This window comes from Prionailurus bengalensis, chromosome X (genome assembly GCF_016509475.1).
Source record: "Prionailurus bengalensis isolate Pbe53 chromosome X, Fcat_Pben_1.1_paternal_pri, whole genome shotgun sequence".
In the NCBI taxonomy this organism is placed as follows: domain Eukaryota; kingdom Metazoa; phylum Chordata; class Mammalia; order Carnivora; family Felidae; genus Prionailurus; species Prionailurus bengalensis.
The window spans coordinates 124,867,713-124,888,660 of NC_057361.1; the positions used below are offsets into that span (position 1 = coordinate 124,867,713).

A 20,948-nucleotide genomic window follows, 5' to 3' on the forward strand; every position below is an offset into this window, starting at 1 on the left:
GGGAGTATAGGAGATGAAAGTCACTAGGCAAAGCTGAAAGACAGTGGGGAAATGACTTCAGAAATCAGCTGTTAGAGAGTGTCATGGGTTGTTTCCTGAGCTCGAGGAGCTCTGACCAGAATTGAATTTCCAGGCTGGGACAGTGGTCGGAAACACTGATCTTGAGGCATTTGTGCAATTGGCATGGTTTATTTTGATATTCTGTCATTTCCCATGCAGTTACACACCCTCTTCTTTTCTTCTTTAGTGAGGGTTCTGGAACTTCTCTGCTCATGCTTGGTCTGCTTCTTACCTACATCTACTGATAGGAAAGGATCTGAGACTCATACTCTCTAAGAAAACAAACTCTGCTATCAGAATTATCCTTGTCAGGAGATTTAACATTTTTAATACGGGTAAAAGTTGTATTCCATGGGTCTCTAAGTTATTTGTGAGGAGAAGAAACTAACAGTTAATTGACATGCATTAAAATAACTGGAGATTGGAGATTTGTGTTAGGGAAATCCCTGAGTTAGTGAAGTTAGTAGAGTAGATGGGATTGGGGGGGGTGAAGGGAGCAGCTGTTGATGGCAAAAGCTCTGAGTGAGCACAGCAGCAGAAGAAACAGGGCTCACTGGGAAAACCAGAAAACCTTGAAGAGTGAAGAAGGATAGATGGGAGATAGAACATTGTTAACAGCTTCGAAGAGATATGAGATAGGGCTTAAAGATTTTCTAGTTAGGTGCTTGGATCTACCTAGAGCCCTTGACACAGCCTGTACCTTATCTTTCATATTAAAATTACCAGGTTTTGGTAGAATGCAGAAGACTTGAAGAAGTCAACAAAAGGAAATAACTGGAGGTTGAAAATCATAAAATCTTTGGAGAAGTGTGTACAAGTGGAAATTGAGTTGGATGATCTTCAAGGCCTTTTTCAATTCCAAACACTTCTCTGTTTCTGATCATTTATAAGCAATTAGTTAGTCTACATCAGCTCCTTAATTAGCACTCAGCATTTTCTCATGAGAGTCTTTTCTATAAAATTAATTATAACTTTGAAAAATGTAATACCCATATCTAATCATTTTAATGTGACAGTTTTCTATCCTTTCTTTGTTTTCCTAAAAAGGCAAAGTCAATCTGGAAACCTCCAGAGACATATCTAATTGGATTCCATCATTTCAGAGCTATGAAGACTTCAAGTGTAAGACACTACAAGTAAGAGGGCATTCTTTCTTGGATTATTTTATATGTAGAATACATGCAATAGAAGATAAAAAATAGTGTTTTTCACAGTGTGGCTTGGAGACCATACATATCAGAATTACCTAGGAAGCTTGGTGAAAACACAGATTCTTGGGACCCACCTTGAACTGTCTGAATCAGAGTCTCAATCCTGGTAGAGCCAGGAGCCTGCATTTCTAACAGGCTCTACAGATGCTTCTTTGCTAACTGAGTTTTGAGAACCACTCATCTTGAGTGACAACAAACACAAACAAGTCTTTGCATGGGTTAGTGGCAAATTAAGTAATATCTGGTAGACCCTTCAACATAGATTGTTAGCCTCTATAAAACAGGCCTTCAAGTCTTATTTTTTTTCCGTCAAGGACATGAGGTGTTTATGGTTTCTATCTCCAAGGAAACTGGTTAGTTTTACTAAATTCAAAGGCCACAACTAAAACCTGAATTACCATGGACTTTTTCTTTTCTTTTTTTAATGTTTATTTATTTATTTATTTTGAAAGAGAAAAAGAGTGAATATGAGCTGGGGAGGGGCAGAGAGAGGGAGAGAGAGAATCCCAAGCAGGCTCTGGCTGCCAGTGCAGATCCTGATGCAGGGTCCCATGAACCACAAAATCACAATCTGAACCTAAATCAAGAGTCTGCCGCTAAACTGACCTAGCCATCCAGGTGTCCCAGACCATGGTCTTTTGAGTCAGACAGATAAGGCTATGAATTATGCCTTTGTCATTTATTTGCTGTGTGTCCTTGAGAAAGTTATTATCTCTGATCCTTGATTTCTTCCTCTATATAATGGGTATTGAAAAATTGCCTTCACTGAGTTGTGAGAATAAAGTGGACATACTGTAAAATATCTAGCACACTTCCTCACTCCCTTCTCTGTGTCATTCAGTTTCCCATATTTTCCATCCCCATGTCTTTCTGTGTTGCAGTCTGAGTCATTTCTTTAGCTCTGTTTTCTTTCCAGCTATGTTCTAGCATACTATTTAACTGTACATTGTGTTTTTATTTTTGATAATAATATAATTTCTAGACATTTGTTTACTTTTTATGTCTGCCTGGTCAGTTTTGAGTCTCTTGTTCTTTCATCATATTTACCCTTTATTATTTATTTAAGCAATTTAAGCAAACTTCTTTTATATTCTATCTTCAGTAATTTTGGTATCTGCTGTTTTTTATTTTGATTCTGCATTTTGTTATTTATTCTGCCCATTGTTCATGTTTTATCTCTTCTTGTGTTTTCAATATCTTATTGTGAGCTCATGTCATTTGGAACTTTATCCACATGGATTCTTTGAGCCCTGGTTGTAAATTGCTTAAATTTTATTTATTTATTTTTGAGAGAGAGAGAGAACCCACTCAAGTGAGTGGGGGAGGGGGAGAGAGAGAGGGAGAGAGAGAAAATCACAAGCAGGTTCTACACAGTCAGTGTGGAGCCTGATGTGGGGCTCAAGCTCATGAACTCATGAATTCACGAACCATGATATCATGACCTGAGCTGAAATTAAGAGTAAGCCACCTAACTGACCGAGCCACCCAGGTGCCTCAAGCCCTGTTTTTAAAATGATTTCTCTAGAAATGATTTCAGTTTCTTTTTACTAGATGTCCAGAGTGAGAAGCACTTTATTTATTTAAACAATTTTTTAAAGTTTGTTTTATTTATTTTTGAGAGAAAGAGAGAGCATGAGCAAACATGAGCGGGGGAGGGGCAGAGAGAGGGAGAGAGAGAATCCCAAGCAGGCTCTACTCTGTCAGCGCAGAGCCTGATGCAGGGGTGGGCCCAATCTCACAGTCTGCAAAATCACAACCTGAACTGAGATTAAGAGTCAGATGCTCCAGAGTTGGCCACCCAGGTGCCCCAAGACCACTTTAAACTAAATAATGGGCTTGGGGTCTGGAAAGTTACACAGGTAGTTTGTGAATTCCAGCTCCAAATCTGTGTGAGTGAGAGCTTCTGTTTAGTGATTCTCAGATGAGACTAGTTTTCTTTTCCTTCTCTAGCCAGAGCTGAGCCTGAGGCAGACATGTGCATTCACTCTCTCCCTTTGCTGGATAAGATCTATTTTGTCTGCTGAGAGTGTTACCCTTTGGGAAGCCTGGTTTTATGCAGAAGTCTCTGATTTCACTTCCCACCTTGTGTATGCCTGGTTTTGCTTTCTCTCTCCCAATCTCTATGCCATCAGTGTTATGTAGATATTTACAAGGCAAATTCAGGCTCCAATATCCCCTTACCTGTTAATTCTCATGTTATAGTAATTTCTGATACCAGATTGTTTCCTTTACTTTACAATAAGCTTGGTTTTGTTTTGAAATATACGTTTTTATATACTTTATTCATAATTTTAGGGGTTCTCGACCAGGAGGCACTTGTCTGGATATCAAATCCATTATATAGCAGGAAAGTGATGGTAATCTCCATATGTATAAGTAGGTGACTAACCACAAATAAAAATGCCCTGCAAAATATTCTTAGCATTTTTGAAATTAATTTTGAATAAATGTGAAACAACTTACACATGGAAATGAATCTTCCTAGCTTGTGTTGGAGAGCTTTGTGTTAATTGAGTATACGTTAAAATTTGTTTGCCTAAGTGACACATCATTTGATAAACATCTCATGCTTAAGGTTAAGTAGATTCTGTGTAGGAGGCAGAATAATGGAATTTTAATTAAGTCTGTGCCTGCTTTATTGATATTTAAGGCCCACAATACATTTTCAGTGTGCTATAATTATTTATGCATTTAGAAATAAAGCTATCATTTTATTATTGTTCCACTATTTAATTACATTATTATTCTCTCTTCATTAGTCATTAGATGGCTTTATGATAATACTGAGCCTAGATGGAGTGATAATTTATGTCGGTGGAAGCATCACTTGTCTTCTTGGCCATTTACCAGTAAGTTTTTCCAGTTTTGGGGAAGGATCATTCTGGTTTATTGTTTAGGGGTTCATTATTTGTTTTCAGGAGCATATAACTCATCAGAGAAGATGTTCTCTCAATGTTGTCAAAATGTGCACTTGTTTTATTGTCATGTTTATTGGTTTAAGTTTTAAATCTATAAAAACAAATTGTGATATGAGGTAATGAAACAGTGTGTGTGTATGTGTGTTTTGTAAAGGGCCCCGAAGGCAATCTCCAAAGAAGAATGTTCTTTTTAAAATGGAAGTCTCCTCAAAATCAGTCGGTAACCCCCAAGGTGACTACTTTGTGAAGCAGCCCTCACCGGGATGGAGGTGTTTGATTTTGTACATTTCCTTAGCGTCCACTACATACTAATTAAACAAAGAATGTCATGATTTGTTAATGCTGGCTCATGGTATCCATTTCCAGATCTGATTTGCTTTTTGTTTCTTTATATTAAAGAACAAATTATGATCTAATTTAGAAAAAAATATAGATATGATGGCATAGTTTAGCAGTACTGTAAGTATTGCTGGAGACATTTACATAGGAGTTGTAGTCAGGATCTGTGCTGTCCCAAAAGGTCACTCATTCCTGAGCTCTTTGGTATTATTATGCCCTTCTTCATGAAAGCTTTCTCTATCTTCATAAGATCATTGACTTAGAATATGTGATTACCTAGAATTTTTCTGGATCTTCAGGTTGAGCATCTAAAAAATATACCACTCAAATATGAAACTACTATATACCTTCCTGTTCCACTAATGCATGTGTGTGGAGTGAGGATAGGTAGAATACATCCACCTCCAATCTTGAAATCTCTGTCATTTGGCCAGTTGTGTGAATCTTATTTGGATTGTTGCTTTCATTGTATATACCTCATTCTACACAGTTGAGTAAAGAACTTGACACACCCTGGCCCTGAGATCTATAGCACTCAAGTTTGGAACATATAAATTAATAGAAGTCATGTTACATGATTCTTTATATAAGTTAAAAGTGGATTTGAAGCTTATTCCACTAGTTATGCTATTCCAGCCAACATGTTGCAAGGCCCGGTTGGAAGCTTAGAGAACTTTTCTACTCTTTTATCTTTATTTGAAGATACTATGATCAATATCTTTTTTTCTCATTCTGTTTTATTTCTTTTAGAGAACAGTTCACATTTCCAAATTCAGCTTATATGTGTAGGATGCCAAAACAGCTGAATAAAATACAAATATTAGATATTTTCATTGAATTAGACTTTAGAGCACTTATATCATGGAAGAAGAATGGTCTTATTAAATCTATATTAAAAGTAAGATTGTATGAGTATGATCCATGACAGATTAAGTTTTGTTATAGTGAAGACTAGAAATCTTCCCAAAGTCTTATATTAGATAGTACTTAAACCAAATTGGTCATTGTGAAAGGAAAGATGAACTTATCCTATTGTGAGGATTTTGCACAGTGAATGTCTTTGTCATGCTATCCTTGTTTCTTTTTTTTATGTTTTTTTCCTTTTTTTTTCAATATATGAAATTTATTGTCAAATTGGTTTCCATACAACACCCAGTGCTCATCCCAAAAGGTGCCCTCCTCAATACCCATCGTCCATCCTCCCCTCCCTCCCACCCCCCATCTACCCTCAGTTTGTTCTCAGTTTTTAAGAGTCTCTTATGCTTTGGCTCTCTCCCACTCTAACCTCTTTTTTTTTTTCCTTCCCCTCCCCCATGGGTTTCTGTTAAGTTTCTCAGGATCCACATAAGAGTGAAACCATATGGTATCTGTCTTTCTCTGTATGGCTTATTTCACTTAGCATCACACTCTCCAGTTCCATCCACGTTGCTACAAAAGGCCATATTTCATTCTTTCTCATTGCCACGTAGTACTCCATTGTGTATATAAACCACAATTTCTTTATCCATTCATCAGTGGATGGACATTTAGGCTCTTTCCATAATTTGGCTATTGTTGAGAGTGCTGCTATCAACATTGGGGTACAAGTGCCCTTATGCATCAGTACTCCTGTATCCCTTGGGTAAATTCCTAGCAGTGCTATTGCTGGGTCATAGGGTAGGTCTATTTTTAATTTTCTGAGGAACCTCCATACTGCTTTCCAGAGCGGCTGCACCAATTTGCATTCCCACCAACAGTGCAAGAGGGTTCCCGTTTCTCCACATCCTCTCCAGCATCTATAGTCTCCTGATTTGTTCATTTTGGCCACTCTGACTGGCGTGAGGTGATATCTGAGTGTGGTTTTGATTTCTATTTCCCTGATAAGGAGTGAGGTTGAACATCTTTTCATGTGCCTGTTGGCCATCCAGATGTCTTCTTTAGAGAAGTGTCTATTCATGTTTTCTGCCCATTGTTTCACTGGGTTATTTGTTTTTCGGGTGTGGAGTTTGGTGAGCTCTTTATAGATTTTGGATACTAGCCCTTTGTCCGATATGTCATTTGCAAATATCTTTTCCCATTCCGTTGGTTGCCTTTTAGTTTTGTTGGTTGTTTCCTTGGCTGTGCAGAAGCTTTTTATCTTCATAAGGTCCCAGTAATTCACTTTTGCTTTTAACTCCCTTGCCTTTAGGGATGTGTCGAGTAAGAGATTGCTACGGCTGAGGTCAGAGAGGTCTTTTCCTGCTTTCTCCTCTAGGGTTTGGACGGTTTCCTGTCTCACATTCAGGTCCTTTATCCATTTTGAGTTTATTTTTGTGAATGGTGTGAGAAAGTGGTCTAGTTTCAACCTTCTGCATGTTGCTGTCCAGTTCTCCCAGCACCATTTGTTAAAGAGGCTGTCTTTTTTCCATTGGATGTTCTTTCCTGCTTTGTCAAAGATGAGTTGGCCATACGTTTGTGGGTCTAGTTCTGGGGTTTCTATTCTATTCCATTGGTCTATGTGTCTGTTTTTGTGCCAATACCATGCTGTCTTGATGATGACAGCTTTGTAATAGAGGCTAAAGTCTGGGATTATGATGCTTCCTGCTTTGGTCTTCTTCTTCAAAATTACTTTGGCTATTCAGGGCCTTTTGTGGTTCCATATGAATGTTAGAATTGCTTGTTCTAGTTTCGAGAAGAATGCTGGTGCAATTTTGATTGGGATTGCATTGAATGTGTAGATAGCTTTGGGTAGTATTGACATTTTGACAATATTTATTCTTCCAATCCATGAGCAGGGAATGTCTTTCCATTTCTTTATATCTTCTTCAATTACCCTCATAAGCTTTCTATAGTTTTCAGCATACAGATCTTTTACATCTTTGGTTAGATTTATTCCTAGGTATTTTATGCTTCTTGGTGCAATTGTGAATGGGATCAGTTTCTTTATTTGTTTTTCTGTTGCTTCATTGTTAGTGTATAAGAATGCAACTGATTTCTGTACATTGATTTTGTATCCTGCAACTTTGCTGAATTCCTGTATCAGTTCTAGCAGACTTTTGGTGGAGTCTATCGGATTTTCCATGTATAATATCATGTCATCTGCAAAAAGTGAAAGCTTGACTTCATCTTTGCCAATTTTGATGCCTTTGATTTCCTTTTGTTGTCTGATTGCTGATGCTAGAACTTCCAACACTATATTAAACAACAGCGGTGAGAGTGGGCATCCCTGTCGTGTTCCTGATCTCAGGGAAAAAGCTTTCAGTTTTTCCCATCAAGGATGATGTTAGCTGTGGGCTTTTCATAAATGGCTTTTATGATCTTTAAGTATGTTCCTTCTATCCCGACTTTCTCAAGGGTTTTTATTAAGAAAGGGTGCTGGATTTTGTCAAAGGCCTTTTCTGCATTGATTGACAGGATCATATGGTTCTTCTCTTTTTTTTTATTAATGTGATGTATCACGTTGATTTGTGAATGTTGAACCAGCCCTGCATCCCAGGAATGAATCCCACTTGATCATGGTGAGTAATTCTTTTTATATGCTGTTGAATTCAATTTGCTAGTATCTTATTGAGAATTTTTGCATCCATATTCATCAGGGATATTGGCCTGTAGTTCTCTTTTTTTACTGGGTCTCTGTCTGGTTTAGGAATCAAAGTAATAATACTGGCTTCATAGAATGAGTCTGGAAGTTTTCCTTCCCTTTCTATTTCTTGGAATAGCTTGAGAAGGATAGGTATTATCTCTGCTTTAAATGTCTGGTAGAACTCCCCTGGGAAGCCATCTGGTCCTGGACTCTTATTTGTTGGGAGATTTTTGATAACTGATTCAATTTCTTCGCTGGTTATGGGTCTGTTCAAGCTTTCTATTTCCTCCTGATTGAGTTTTGGAAGAGTGTGGGTGTTCAGGAATTTGTCCATTTCTTCCAGGTTGTCCAATTTGTTGGCATATAATTTTTCATAGTATTCCCTGATAATTGTTTGTATCTCTGAGGGATTGGTTGTAATAATCCCATTTTCATTCATGATTTTATCTATTTGGGTCATCTCCCTTTTCTTTTTGAGAAGCCTGGCTAGAGGTTTGTCAATTTTGTTTATTTTTTCAAAAAACCAACTCTTGGTTTCGTTGATCTGCTCTACAGTTTTTTTAGATTCTATATTGTTTATTTCTGCTCTGATCTTTATTATTTCTCTTCTTCTACTGGGCTTAGGCTGCCTTTGCTGTTCTGCTTCTAGTTCCTTTAGGTGTGCTGTTCGATTTTGTATTTGGGATTTTTCTTGTTTCTTGAGATAGGCCTGGATTGCAATGTATTTTCCTCTCAGGACTGCCTTTGCTGCGTCCCAAAGCGTTTGGATTGTTGTATTTTCATTTTCGTTTGTTTCCATATATTTTTTAATTTCTTCTCTAATTGCCTGGTTGACCCACTCATTCTTTAATAAGGTGTTCTTTAACCTCCATGCTTTTGGAGGTTTTCCAGACTTTTTTCTGTGGTTGATTTCAAGCTTCATAGCATTGTGGTCTGAAAGTATGCATGGTTTAATTTCAATTCTTGTGAACTTATTAAGGGCTGTTTTGTGACCCAGTATATGATCTATCTTGGAGAATGTTCCATGTGCACTCGAGAAGAAAGTATATTCTGTTGCTTTGGGATGCAGAGTTCTAAATATATCTGTCAAGTCCATCTGATCCACTGCATCATTCAGGGCCCTTGTTTCTTTATTGACCGTGTGTCTAGATGATCTATCCATTTCTGTAAGTGGAGTGTTAAAGTCCCCTGCAATTACCACATTCTTATCCATAAGGTTGCTTATGTTTATGAGTAATTGTTTTATATATTTGGGGGCTCTGGTATTTGGTGCATAGACATTTATAATTGTTAGCTCTTCCTGATGGATAGACCCTGTAATTATTATATAATGCCCTTCTTCATCTCTTGTTCCAGCCTTTAATTTAAAGTCTAGTTTGTCTGATATAAGTATGGCTACTCCAGCTTTCATTTGGCTTCCAGTCGCATGATAAATAGTTCTCCATCCCCTCACTCTCAATCTAAAGGTGTCCTCAGGTCTAAAATGAGTCTCTTGTAGACAGCAAATAGATGGGTCTTGTTTTTTTTATCCATTCTGATATCCTATGTCTTTAGGTTGGCGCATTTAATCCATTTACATTCAGTGTTATTATAGAAAGATATGGGTTTAGAGTCATTGTGATGTCTGTATGTTTTATGCTTGTAGTGATGTCTCTGGTACTTTGTCTCACAGTATCCCCCTTAGGATCTCTTGTAGGGCTGGTTTAGTGGTGACAAATTCCTTCAGTTTTTGTTTGTTTGGGAAGACCTTTATCTCTCCTACTATTCTAAATGACAGACTTGCTGGATAAAGGATTCTCGGCTGCATATTGTTTTCTGTTTAGCACACTGAAGATATCATGCCAATTCTTTCTGGCCTGCCAAGTTTCGAAAGAGAGATCAGTCATGAGTCTTAGAGGTCTCCCTTTATATGTGAGGGCACGTTTACCCCTTGCTGCTTTCAGAATTTTCTCTTTATCCTTGTATTTTGCCAGTTTCACTATGATATGTCATGCAGAAGATTGATTCAAGTTACGTCTGAAGGGAGTTCTCTGTGCCTCTTGGATTTCAATGCCTTTTTCCTTCCCCAGTTCAGGGAAGTTCTCAGCTATTATTTCTTCAAGTACCCCTTCAGCACCTTTCCCTCTCTTTTCCTCCTCTGGGATACCAATTATGCGTATATTATTTCTTTTTAGTGTATCACTTAATTCTCTAATTTTCCCCTCATACTCCTGGATTTTTTTATCTCTCTTTTTCTCAGCTTCCTCTTTTTCCATAACTTTATCTTCTAGTTCACCTATTCTCTCTTCTGCCTCTTCAATCCGAGCCGTAGTGGTTTCCATTTTGTTTTGCATTTCGTTTAAAGCGTTTTTAAGCTCCTGGTGACTGTTCCTTAGTCCCTTGATCTCTGTAGCAAGAGATTCTCTGCTGTCCTCTATACTGTTTTCAAGCCTAGTGATTAATTTTATGACTATTACTCTAAATTCACTTTCTGTTATATTATTTAAATCCTTTTTGATCAGTTCATTAGCTGTTGTTATTTCCTGGAGATTCTTCTGAGGGGAATTCTTCCGTTTGGTCATTTTGGATAGTCCCTGGCGTGGTGAGGACCTGCAGGGCACTTCCCCTGTGCTGTGGTGTATAACTGGAGTTGGTGGGCGGGGCCGCAGTCAGACCTGATGTCTGCCCCCAGCCCACCACTGGGGCCACAGTCAGCCTGGTGTGTGCCTTCTCTTCCCCTCTCCTAGGGGCGGGATTCACTGTGGGGTGGCGTGGCCCCTCTGGGCTACTTGCACACTGCCAGGCTTGTGGTGCTGGGGATCTGGTGTATTAGCTGGGGTCGGTAGGCAAGGTGCATGGGGGCAGGAGGGGCAGGCTTAGCTCGCTTCTCCTTAGGTGATCCACTTCAGGAGGGGCCCTGTGGCAGCGGGAGGGAGTCAGATCCGCTGCTGGAGGTTTGGCTCTGCAAAAGCACAGAGTTGGGTGTTTGCGAGGAGGGAGCAAGTTCCCTGGCAGGAACTGGTTCCCTTTGGGATTTTGGCTGGGGGATGGGTGAGGGAGATGGCGCTGGCGAGCGCCTTTGTTCCCCCCCAAGCTGAGCTCTGTCATCCGGGGGCTCAGCAACTCTCCCTCCCTTTGACCTCCAGCCTTCCCGCTTTCTGAGCAGAGCTGTTAACTTATGACCTCCCAGACGCTAAGTCGCGCTTGCTGTCGGAACACACTCCGTCTGGCCCCTCTGCTTTTGCAAGCCAGACTCAGAACCTCTGCTTGGCCGGCAGGCTGCCCCTCCGCCCTGGCTCCCTCCCGCCAGTCCGTGGAGCGCGCACCGCCTCGCCGCCCTTCCTACCCTCTTCCGTGGCCCTCTCGTCTGCGCTTGGCTCCGGAGACTCCATTCTGCTAATCCTCTGGCGGTTTTCTGGGTTATTTAGGCAGGTGTAGGTGGAATCTAAGTGATCAGCAGGACGCGCAGTGAGCCCAGCGTCCTCCTACGCCGCCATCTTCCCTCTAAAAGCTATCCTTGTTTCTTTATGTAGTTTGGTTCAAACTTTTCACTCTCAAGAGAATATTTCAACTTTAAGCATTTTAGGTAACATGCACACACACAGACTTACCCTAAGGTAGAGGTATCTGGGACATGGGGTTGAGTGACTAATCTTAAGCCATTGATTTGATTACCAGAGATGGGTATACTTAAAAATAAAGCTATTAATATTAGGTCTGTACATAAACATGAAATGAGAATGGAGTTTTATAATCTCGTTAAAAAGGACTTATACCTGAGGCATAATTTCACACTTTTTTCATTAAATCCTAACTCTTCTTAATTTGTAACAACATGAAATTTTTCCCAGGCTTTGATTAAAAATTTCATTTTTATAAGTCACCCATCTTATATTAATGTAGAGACAAAACCATTTCTAAAGGATCTTCCTGGCTCCAGGAAGCTACAATTTCATTAAATATCAAGACACCTCTGTCTCTTGGGCAACTGTAAACTGCTAGCATGGTGGATGGAAAGAACTTGTTCTCTGAAATCAGACAATCTGAAGATTAAAATTTAGCTCTATCACTTAATAACTACATGAGCTTTAGTTTCTCATCTGTGAATGTGGAAAAAATATTCCTTGAGGTGGGTTTTTGCAAATGTGGGGTTAGTGAAGACCTGCCTTATCAGGGGACATTTGAACAGAGACCTGAATGGAATGAGTATGTGAGTCATGCAGATAACTGGAGCAAATATGTTCCAGGCAGAATCAAAAGCAAGTGACAAGGCACTAAGACAAGAATGTGCTTGGTATGGAAAAGGCACAATAGAGAGGCTGTTGTGACTGGAGTGCTGTGATCAAAAGGAAAAGTACTAGGAGGTGATGAGGTCAGAGCAGTAGCAGAGGTCTACCCTGTTTCAGGCCATTGTAATGACTTTGTCTTTTCCTCCGAGATGGGAGAAAGCCATTGTGGGGGTTGGAGCAGATGAAGGAAATTATGAGCTTTTTTTTTTGGGAGGGGGTCACTCTGGCTCCTGTGTTAAAAAAATAGGCTATGGGTCATTTATTTTGTTTCTTAAATCTCACATATGAGCAAAGGGAAAATAAAAGAGAAGCAAAGCAAGAAACAGACTTTTTAAAAAATATTTATTTAGTTTTGAGAGAGAGACAGAGAGTGAGCAGGGGAGGGGCAGAGAGAGAGAGAGAGAGACAGACAGACAGACAGACAGACAGAATCTGAAGCAGGCTCCACGCTCTGAGCTGTCAGCACAGAACCCAATGCGGGTCTCGAATGCACAAACTGTGAGATCATGACCTGAGCCAAAGTCACTAGCTTAACCGACTGAGCCACCCAGGTGCCCCAAGAAACAGACTCTTAACTCTAGAGAACACACTAGAGAGGAGGGAGGAAGTAGGTGATGGGGATTAAGGAGTGTACTTGTTGAGATGAGGACTGGGTGATGTATGGAAGTGTCGGATCACTATATTGTACACCTGAAACTAAAATTACACTGTATGTTAAGTATACTGCAACTAAAAAAAAAGAATAAGCTATGGAGGCAGACATGAAAGTAGGGAGTCCACTTGGAAAGCTATTGCATTAATCCAGGCTATTAGATAGTGATGAATTGCAGTAAGGTGAATGTGGAAGCCATCAGTGTTTTGTAGGTAAAATAAGTTTTGCTGATGGATTGGATGGGGGTGTGACAAAAAGATATGAGGAGTCCAAGATATGATGTTGTAACACATACCATTGTGACCGAAATGAGGTCTACTATCATCATCATGGTATTAAATTTATATCAGAAATCTGCCATTGTATTTTCCCACTCATTTATTTCCTTGATAGTTTTTCCTTTGGAAAAACTTGCAGTCACTTGTAGTAGTAACTTGTACTTCCTAGCAGCCTGCTCTCCTACTCACCCTACTTCATCACTACCCCCCCCAAAGAATTAAAACTTGGAATTTACATGTAGTTGTTCTCTTTTACAATTCTTAAAGAAATTGTAAACACATTTCCTCTGGAAAGAGTTTCTCAGCATTGAATTATTAAGAAACTTTAGCAGGTTTTGAATATAGGTATATGGTTAGTTCATGATAATTGTGATGAATTTTCCTTTCTTCTCCCTGTGAAGCTTACAGCATAGTAGAGAATTACTCGTGATGAGTGTTGTTTGATTCAAAATGCAGTCTGAATTTCATGCAGAGGCTCTTATACTTCCCTGTGCCCTATATAGTTGAACAGTTTTCTAATGCATGTTTAATGTGAATGTCTCTGCCAACAAAAAGATACTTCTTGCCTGGATCCTCAATAAATGTCATGGAGTGGAGAAAATTCCTTTACTTTGTTTGTTTGTTTTTTTTTTTTGACATCACTGAGACTCACCACACTAATATTTGTGGGACAACTAATAAGTATTTGCAAACTTGGCTTTTGAAAAACCTTTTTAATTTTTCACTGGTATTTATCTTTGCTTATTTAAGCTTTAAGTGCCTTGATCTTTCTGCCTTGTGTAATAAGAAGAGCAAATGCTAAAGATTTATAAAAATAACGTGGTGTTGATAATGTTTTCAGATCTCTGCCCTTTAACTATGGAGTAGTTACACTGAAATGATTGTTACATTCACCTTTTTTAGTTGGTGGTCAGTTCTAAGGCATTCATTGTGACTATCACTGTCCTTAAAGAATGTAGTTAATTAATAAGAAAATCTTTGCCAGTATTTCCATCTAAGGGGATGTACACTATCAAAAGTCTGCTCACTTTGAATTCTTTGATGCAACAGTGCTGTCCTTTATTCTTCTACTGATGAAAGAACTGGTGAGCCGTGACACTTTGTACCTCTTGTTACAGTCTTATTTTATACTTTGCATCATAATTTTGTGCCTGTCTCATCTGCTCTACTGAATTATGTATTCATTAAAATTGGAATTCATCTCAGGATCATCATGTTTAACCCTTATAAGTACTCAATAAAAAAAATGGATAAATTGCTTCATGTGGAGTGTCTAAAATGCAGAAACTGTCCCAGTAGCAAATCAGCTGCCCTTGGTATAAATTGGACTTGAAGCAGCTATGGTAGAGTGGAGGGAACAATGGATATACAGTTATTTGGATGGACTTGGGGATGAAATTTACCACCGAACTTCTGATCTATCAATAATTGGACAAGCCTTAATTTCTTCATCAACAAAATAGGAGATAATTTTTCCTCTCACAGGGTGTTATGATAGCTTATTTGTGTGAATATACCTAGCACAGTGTCTGGCATGGAGCAGTTGTTAATCATGTGTTAGATAAATGAATGAATGAGTGGTTTCCACTGACCAGAGGTAACTTGGTTTGGTACTTATAGTTTGTTTCATAACTAAACTAATAAAATGATTTTTATTGAAAAAGTGAAGTTTAATGAAAAATATCTATATTTCTTTTGGGAGGTAAATTTCTTATTGAATGGCTTTCATTGTCAAAATTTATTGCTTGTTAATTTCATAATGTTTTGTTTGCTAAATTAAGGTAATATTTCTGCCCTCAATCAAGCCATGCTTTTTCTTTGATTGAGTCAGGATCAATCTGCTAATTTGAACATTGGCTAACTCATAGGCTAGCTTCTACAAATGGACCATAAAATATATTTCTGAATTTGACTGTACATTATTAATATTATTCATTTAAAAATTATTTGAATCTGTGGTTCATCACCCAAAACCATTATTCAGCTACAAAGAATACTTTGTTTATTACTTTGTTCCTATCACATTAAAAACTCATTACTTAACTTAATGTCTGATATTCAATTTATCCATGTGTCACCATATTTCAGCTACATGGTACAGCATTATTCATTCAACTAACATTTACTGAATGCTCACTTGTGCCAAGCTGAGTTCTAGGTGTTGAGGATTTAATAGTGAATAAGTCAGCAAAGGTCTCTGTTCTAATGTTATTTACATTTTACTGAGGGAGACAGATAATAAACAGATAAACATATACATGTGACTATAATGTCAGGTGGTAATGAATGTGTTATGAAAAAAAATGCAGGAAGAGAATGTCAAGAAATCAGTTCTGTTTAAAATACTTTTGAGTGGAGACTTGAATGAAGTAAGGGAGAACATCATTGTAAATATCTAGAAAACAATGTTTCACATTGAATGAAGAGCATTTTAGGGCCCCAAGGTGACTATTTGCTTGGTGTATTTGGATATGAACAAGGAATTTAGTGTACCTGGAATGCAGTGAGCAAGCATAAAAAATGGGAGGGACTAAAGTCAATGAACAGCAAGGGACGAGAACATAGAACTATATAAGCCATTGAAATTACTTTGGCTTTTGCTCTGAATCACTTGGGTAGCTGGTGGAAAATGTTAAGTAGAGGAAAACTTGACTTATGTTTTAAATGAAACATTGTAGCTGTTCTGTGAAGAATGGAGTGGGAGCAGGGACGCTTCAAAAATAAATACAGGGAGAGGAGGTAAGGCTGTTGCAGTAATCCAATCTAGAGATTATGGTTTAGCCCATGTGGTGAAAAGTGGACCGATTTTGCATCCATTTTGACTGTTTTACCAACAGAGTTTGCTGATTGACTGGGTTTGGGGTTTAGGAGGAAAAAGGCAAGTCAAGGACAAGCATGAGGGTAAATGATGGTGTCATTTACTGAAATGTGGAAGACTGAGGGAGTAGCATGCTTTGTGAGGGAAAAATTCAGGTGCACTATTTTGAACATCTTAACATTGAAATCCTATTAGACATCTAAGATGAGTTATCTAGAAGACTTCAGGGAGAAGTCTGGACTGGAGGTACAAAGATAGTTGATATTGGATGAGCTACAACAGAAAGAGACTGCCCACAAAAGACAGTATAGTAAAAGAGGTCTAATGACTAGGCCTTACGAACCCCAGTGTCAAGTAGTCAGACAGAGGAGAAAGATCCAGCTAAGAAAACCATGAGGGAGTAGCCTTCAAAGCAGAAGGATAGCCATATTTGTATGGTATTCTGGAAGCCGAGTATAAATAAAGTGTGTCAAGAAGAAGGAGGGATTTGTTGTATCAAATGCTGAGATGTTAGTGAGGGTTGAGAATTGATTGGATTTGGCAATGTGTGGAGATCACTGGTGACTTTGACAAAAGTGGAGTGGTTAGGGTAAAAATCTGGTTAGTGTGGTTTCAAGGAAGAGTGAAAGCTAAAGAAATGAGAGGCAGCAAGTATAGTTCCTTTCAAAGATTTTTGTTCCAAAGTATGCCAAAGAAGAGCCAGAGGACAGAATGTAGGGTCAAGGAAAGTTTTGGATTTTTGGAATTCTGTGTTGTTTTTATTTTTAAGATAACTGATATTATAGCATCCCTGATATAGCATTTACATGCTATGGGAAAGACCTGGTAGAGAGGGAAAGTTTAATGATGTGGGAGGTAGGGGGAAATTTCTGGAATGATGTCCTTGAATAGTTGAGAGAGGATGAAAGGCAGTGCACTAGACTTCAGTGGAAGCTTATTCCTTGGAATAGGAGAAAAAATAGGTCTCTAGCCACAGAAACAAATGGGTTGGTAGATTAGATGGCAGGAATATATTGACATTTTCTTTCCCCTTTGTTTTATATTTCAATAAAAAATGAGATCCCTAGCTGAATATGAGGATGAGGGAGGCTTGGAGATTTTAAGAAGGAAGAAAAGGCAAGAAAGAGTCGCACTGAAGAGTGGGAGAGTGAATTGTCTAAGGAAATGAAGAATGATTTCCATACAGATCTGTGTGCCCATTTAAAATAATACATGGCATGGTTGCCATAGACATGCGGTTGCTTGGGTGAAGGTATAAGGTATATGAAGAGTTGAAATTAACCAGAGTTGGGATTTTCCCAGACATATATGTCAGAAGTTGAACATGGGAGTGCTTATAGTGATTCATGGTGGAATCTGAACTGAGCAAAGTGGGATATGACAATTTACAGGAGATAATGCACAGTAAAAATGCGATGGGAATGAACTGGAGGTCTCAGCGTGTGGAGTAATTGTTGGAGAGGTAGGGTACTTGCGTGCGTGCACTGGAAAGGTAGGAGGTGATGGACATAGAGTGGAGTAATGTGAACTGGGACTTGTAGAGGTATAATAGGTATGACCATGAGATGGCTGAGGGGGAGCAGATGATAAGTTTACTGGAGTAAGGAAGTAGAGGAAGTGAACAGTAATAGCACATGTAACAAAACGTATTCTCTCTGTATTTCTTAAGGATGAGATTGTGGGTAAAAAATTATTAAGTCTTCTGCCTGATCATGAAAAAAGTGAAGTCCACCAAAAGATTGCTCTCAAACTTCCTTCGTCAAGCTCAGGTATGGATTGTGTCTCCTAAATTGTAAGTTCTTAGATTTTAAGACCCAAGTAACAACTACTCAAAGGAGTAATAAAAATAAAGACCTTAGAGCCAATATAGCTGCTGATTATATATTAACTTAATACAATTATGCAAATTATATTTCTAGTATTAAAATATTTCTTCTCCACTAAGTCTTGTTCTTTGTCATGAACCCTGATTATTTGAGCTTTTGTATAATTGTATTAGTGTTATATAATGTTCTAGCTGGTACTCCACTCTACAGTTAAAACATAGATAGCTATGCCAGTGCTAATGTTCATGGAAAGAAAATGATATTTTTAAAAAATCTGTTCTAAGTAAGACAATGGTCCTATGAAATAATCCTGCAAAATATGGTAACATACAATTGTAAATGTGTTTTGTATCTTTTTTTTTTCTTAGTGGGAAAACATACTGACTTTTGCTGTCATATAAAGAGAGGAAATGATAAACGTGGTAGTAACCCTACTTATGAATATGTGAAATTAATTCTGACTTTAAAAGATATTTCAAATGGTAAGCAATTCAGTTTTCAGTCTAATTTAGATAAAGTTAATGTGTTTCATAGCCCTTCGTTGCTAACATAAATGCCTTTCCACTGCCGGCGCCCTCAGATTCTCTTATATCCCTGTGACCATAGCGGTTTGGTTGTAGACACTGATCAGACTTTTGAAAAAGAATTCCATGATAAAAACAAAGGGAAAGTAGATTATGAGCGATGATATAAATGGATTACCAAAAGAAGGACCAACAGAAATCTGATAAAAAGAAAGACTAAAGTTATTGTTCCAAAGGATCCTATTGTTTTAAAAATGGACCTGATAATATGAAACACCTTGTTTGTAAATGTCTCTGACCTTTTTCTCTGAGATCAGAATTTCGGGATAGATAGCTTATATACTTACCTGACACTAATCAGAAAATAGATAATATTTATATTTAAAATATGTTTAGCTATATTTAATGATCTTATTCCTGAGTTGCTTGTTCATTGAAGTAGTTTTCATTTCTATTGCAGTTAGGAATAAATAGGTTTGTGCCAGTAGACACTGCTACTAAATTGGTATCCAAAAATGCTTGGGCCTCTAGGTTTTGTTCAGACTCTATGAATTTTAGCAGAGTGCAATGTTTTTGTGAAACAGTGCAGTGAGACTGTGCAGTAAAAGGAGGAGGGGGTTTGGAGATGATGAAGACTTGAAACATATAAATATAATTACTGTCCAATACAACAGAGCAGCTTACTTATGAGAGTTGTAATTACTGTTTATTGCTCTGGGGAAGATAGAAAAGACAGGGAAATAAGGGAAACTCCTTTGAAAAATGGAATACCTTTTACAGAAATATCTAGCGCCTATTATAAACAACTAATCCTTGTTTCATCCCTTTTATTATTAAAAATTATATTAAATATTCAGTTTAAAAAATACTAAAATTCACAAGATAGTGTCACTTGGTAATATGGTGGATTGAACTAGTAAGAATGACTCTTTCCTTCTACAAAAACAAGGAAACAATTTTTAAAACATAACAAAAGAAGTTTGATGCATACCCAAGCTTAAAGGAAAGTTAAGTCCTTGGGTGACAGGAATTAGAGTATAAAGTACAAGACTATAATGATAAGAGGAAGCCTAGGTGGTGGCCTAGGTGGGTTATGCATCATCCATGGGCTTCGCTGGCTGGGGTCTGGAGTGCTAACATTCATTCAAGGACCAATACATAAAACCTAGAAACTTAACATGATCAGTAAAATCCTGTCCACTGGCCTAGAGGAATAATGTTTGCCATCTCCCTCAGAATTTGAATGGAAAAAATATGTGTCATTTACAAGAAATCAAACCCCAAATCAGTGTTGTGTGGATATGGAGTCCAAATTTACAATTTTCAAGGTTTCAGGATCTATTGGCTGAGAAATTAACATAAACACTGATATGGGGCCATTAAAACATCTAGGGCTTGAACCATAGGTAAATAGCCCAACGAATATGTGAAAAGATGCTTGAACTCACTACTAAGCAAAGAATGAAAGATTTAAAAACCAGTGAGATAGCACTGTACACCCATCTGAATGACAGCAATCAGGAAGTGTGAATAATAAACAAATATTGGTGAGGAGGTGAGAAATAAAACACTAATACACTGTTGAGAGGAATGTAAACTCATGAAGCATTCCTGAAAAACAGAGTGAACTTAAATTATGTTAATTAACCTGTGACTCAGCAGTCTCATCACTGGGTGGAGATATACCAGAGGCAAACTTACAGAGAGATCTGAGCCTAAGGGGACATGTGCTACATATATGTCATAGTGTTTTTTATGGTTGGAGGGAGTTGGAGACAGCCTAGGTGTGCATCATTAGGGAAATGGGCAAGTAAAATGAGAAAAATGTGCAATATGGAAAACTTTGAAAGCAGTGACCTCGGATATACATACTACAACATGGTTAAATCTTTCTTTTACGTTTATTTATTTTGAGAGAGAGAGAGAGAGAGAGAGAGAGAGAGAGAGAGAGAGAGAGTATGAGTGGGCAAGGGGCAGAGAGAGAGGGAGAGAGAGAATTCCAAGCAGGCTGCACAGTGCATAGCTCTAATCCATGGACTGCAAGATCACAACCTGAGCCAAAGTCAGATGTTTAACCGACTGAGCCACCCAGGCACTCCAGTTAAATCTTAAAACCATAATGTTGATTGAAAAAAGTAAGAAACAGAATGAGATCTATAGCACAATGCCACCTTTGTAAGTGGTAAGCACATACACATAAAACCAGACTACATATTTTGCAAGTTTAGATATTAAAAGTGGTAGATGGCAATGGGTGTCTGTGGGTGCAGAAGGATCAGAAAAATCAAGAGTAGAGACTTTATCTGTGTTCATTCTATTCCATGGACTAAGAGTGTAATTAACTCGGTTCTTTGATACTGAGGTCTAAAAATATAGCGAATGAATGAATGAGTAAATAAACAATCAAAATTAGTTCACACAATGGTTGTCTGATGTTTGTCATATGTGTTTAAAATTAAGGGTCGTATACTTTTAAAACATTCAGTTGACTACATATGCACACAAATTACACA

The 20,948-nt window shown here is 38.1% G+C and overlaps 1 protein-coding gene across 2 annotated transcripts in view; it reads left to right on the forward strand.

The window, feature by feature from the left end:
* Positions 1 to 20,948, forward strand: part of PASD1 (PAS domain containing repressor 1) — a 121,345-nt gene that overhangs the window by 46,078 nt on the left and 54,319 nt on the right. For both annotated transcript variants that reach the window (XM_043571213.1, XM_043571212.1), the window contains exons 6-9: positions 1,108 to 1,196; positions 4,031 to 4,120; positions 17,755 to 17,854; positions 18,280 to 18,393. In XM_043571213.1, the coding sequence (XP_043427148.1) occupies positions 1,108 to 1,196; positions 4,031 to 4,120; positions 17,755 to 17,854; positions 18,280 to 18,393 (393 nt within the window). The remainder of the gene's footprint in view (positions 1 to 1,107; positions 1,197 to 4,030; positions 4,121 to 17,754; positions 17,855 to 18,279; positions 18,394 to 20,948) is intronic.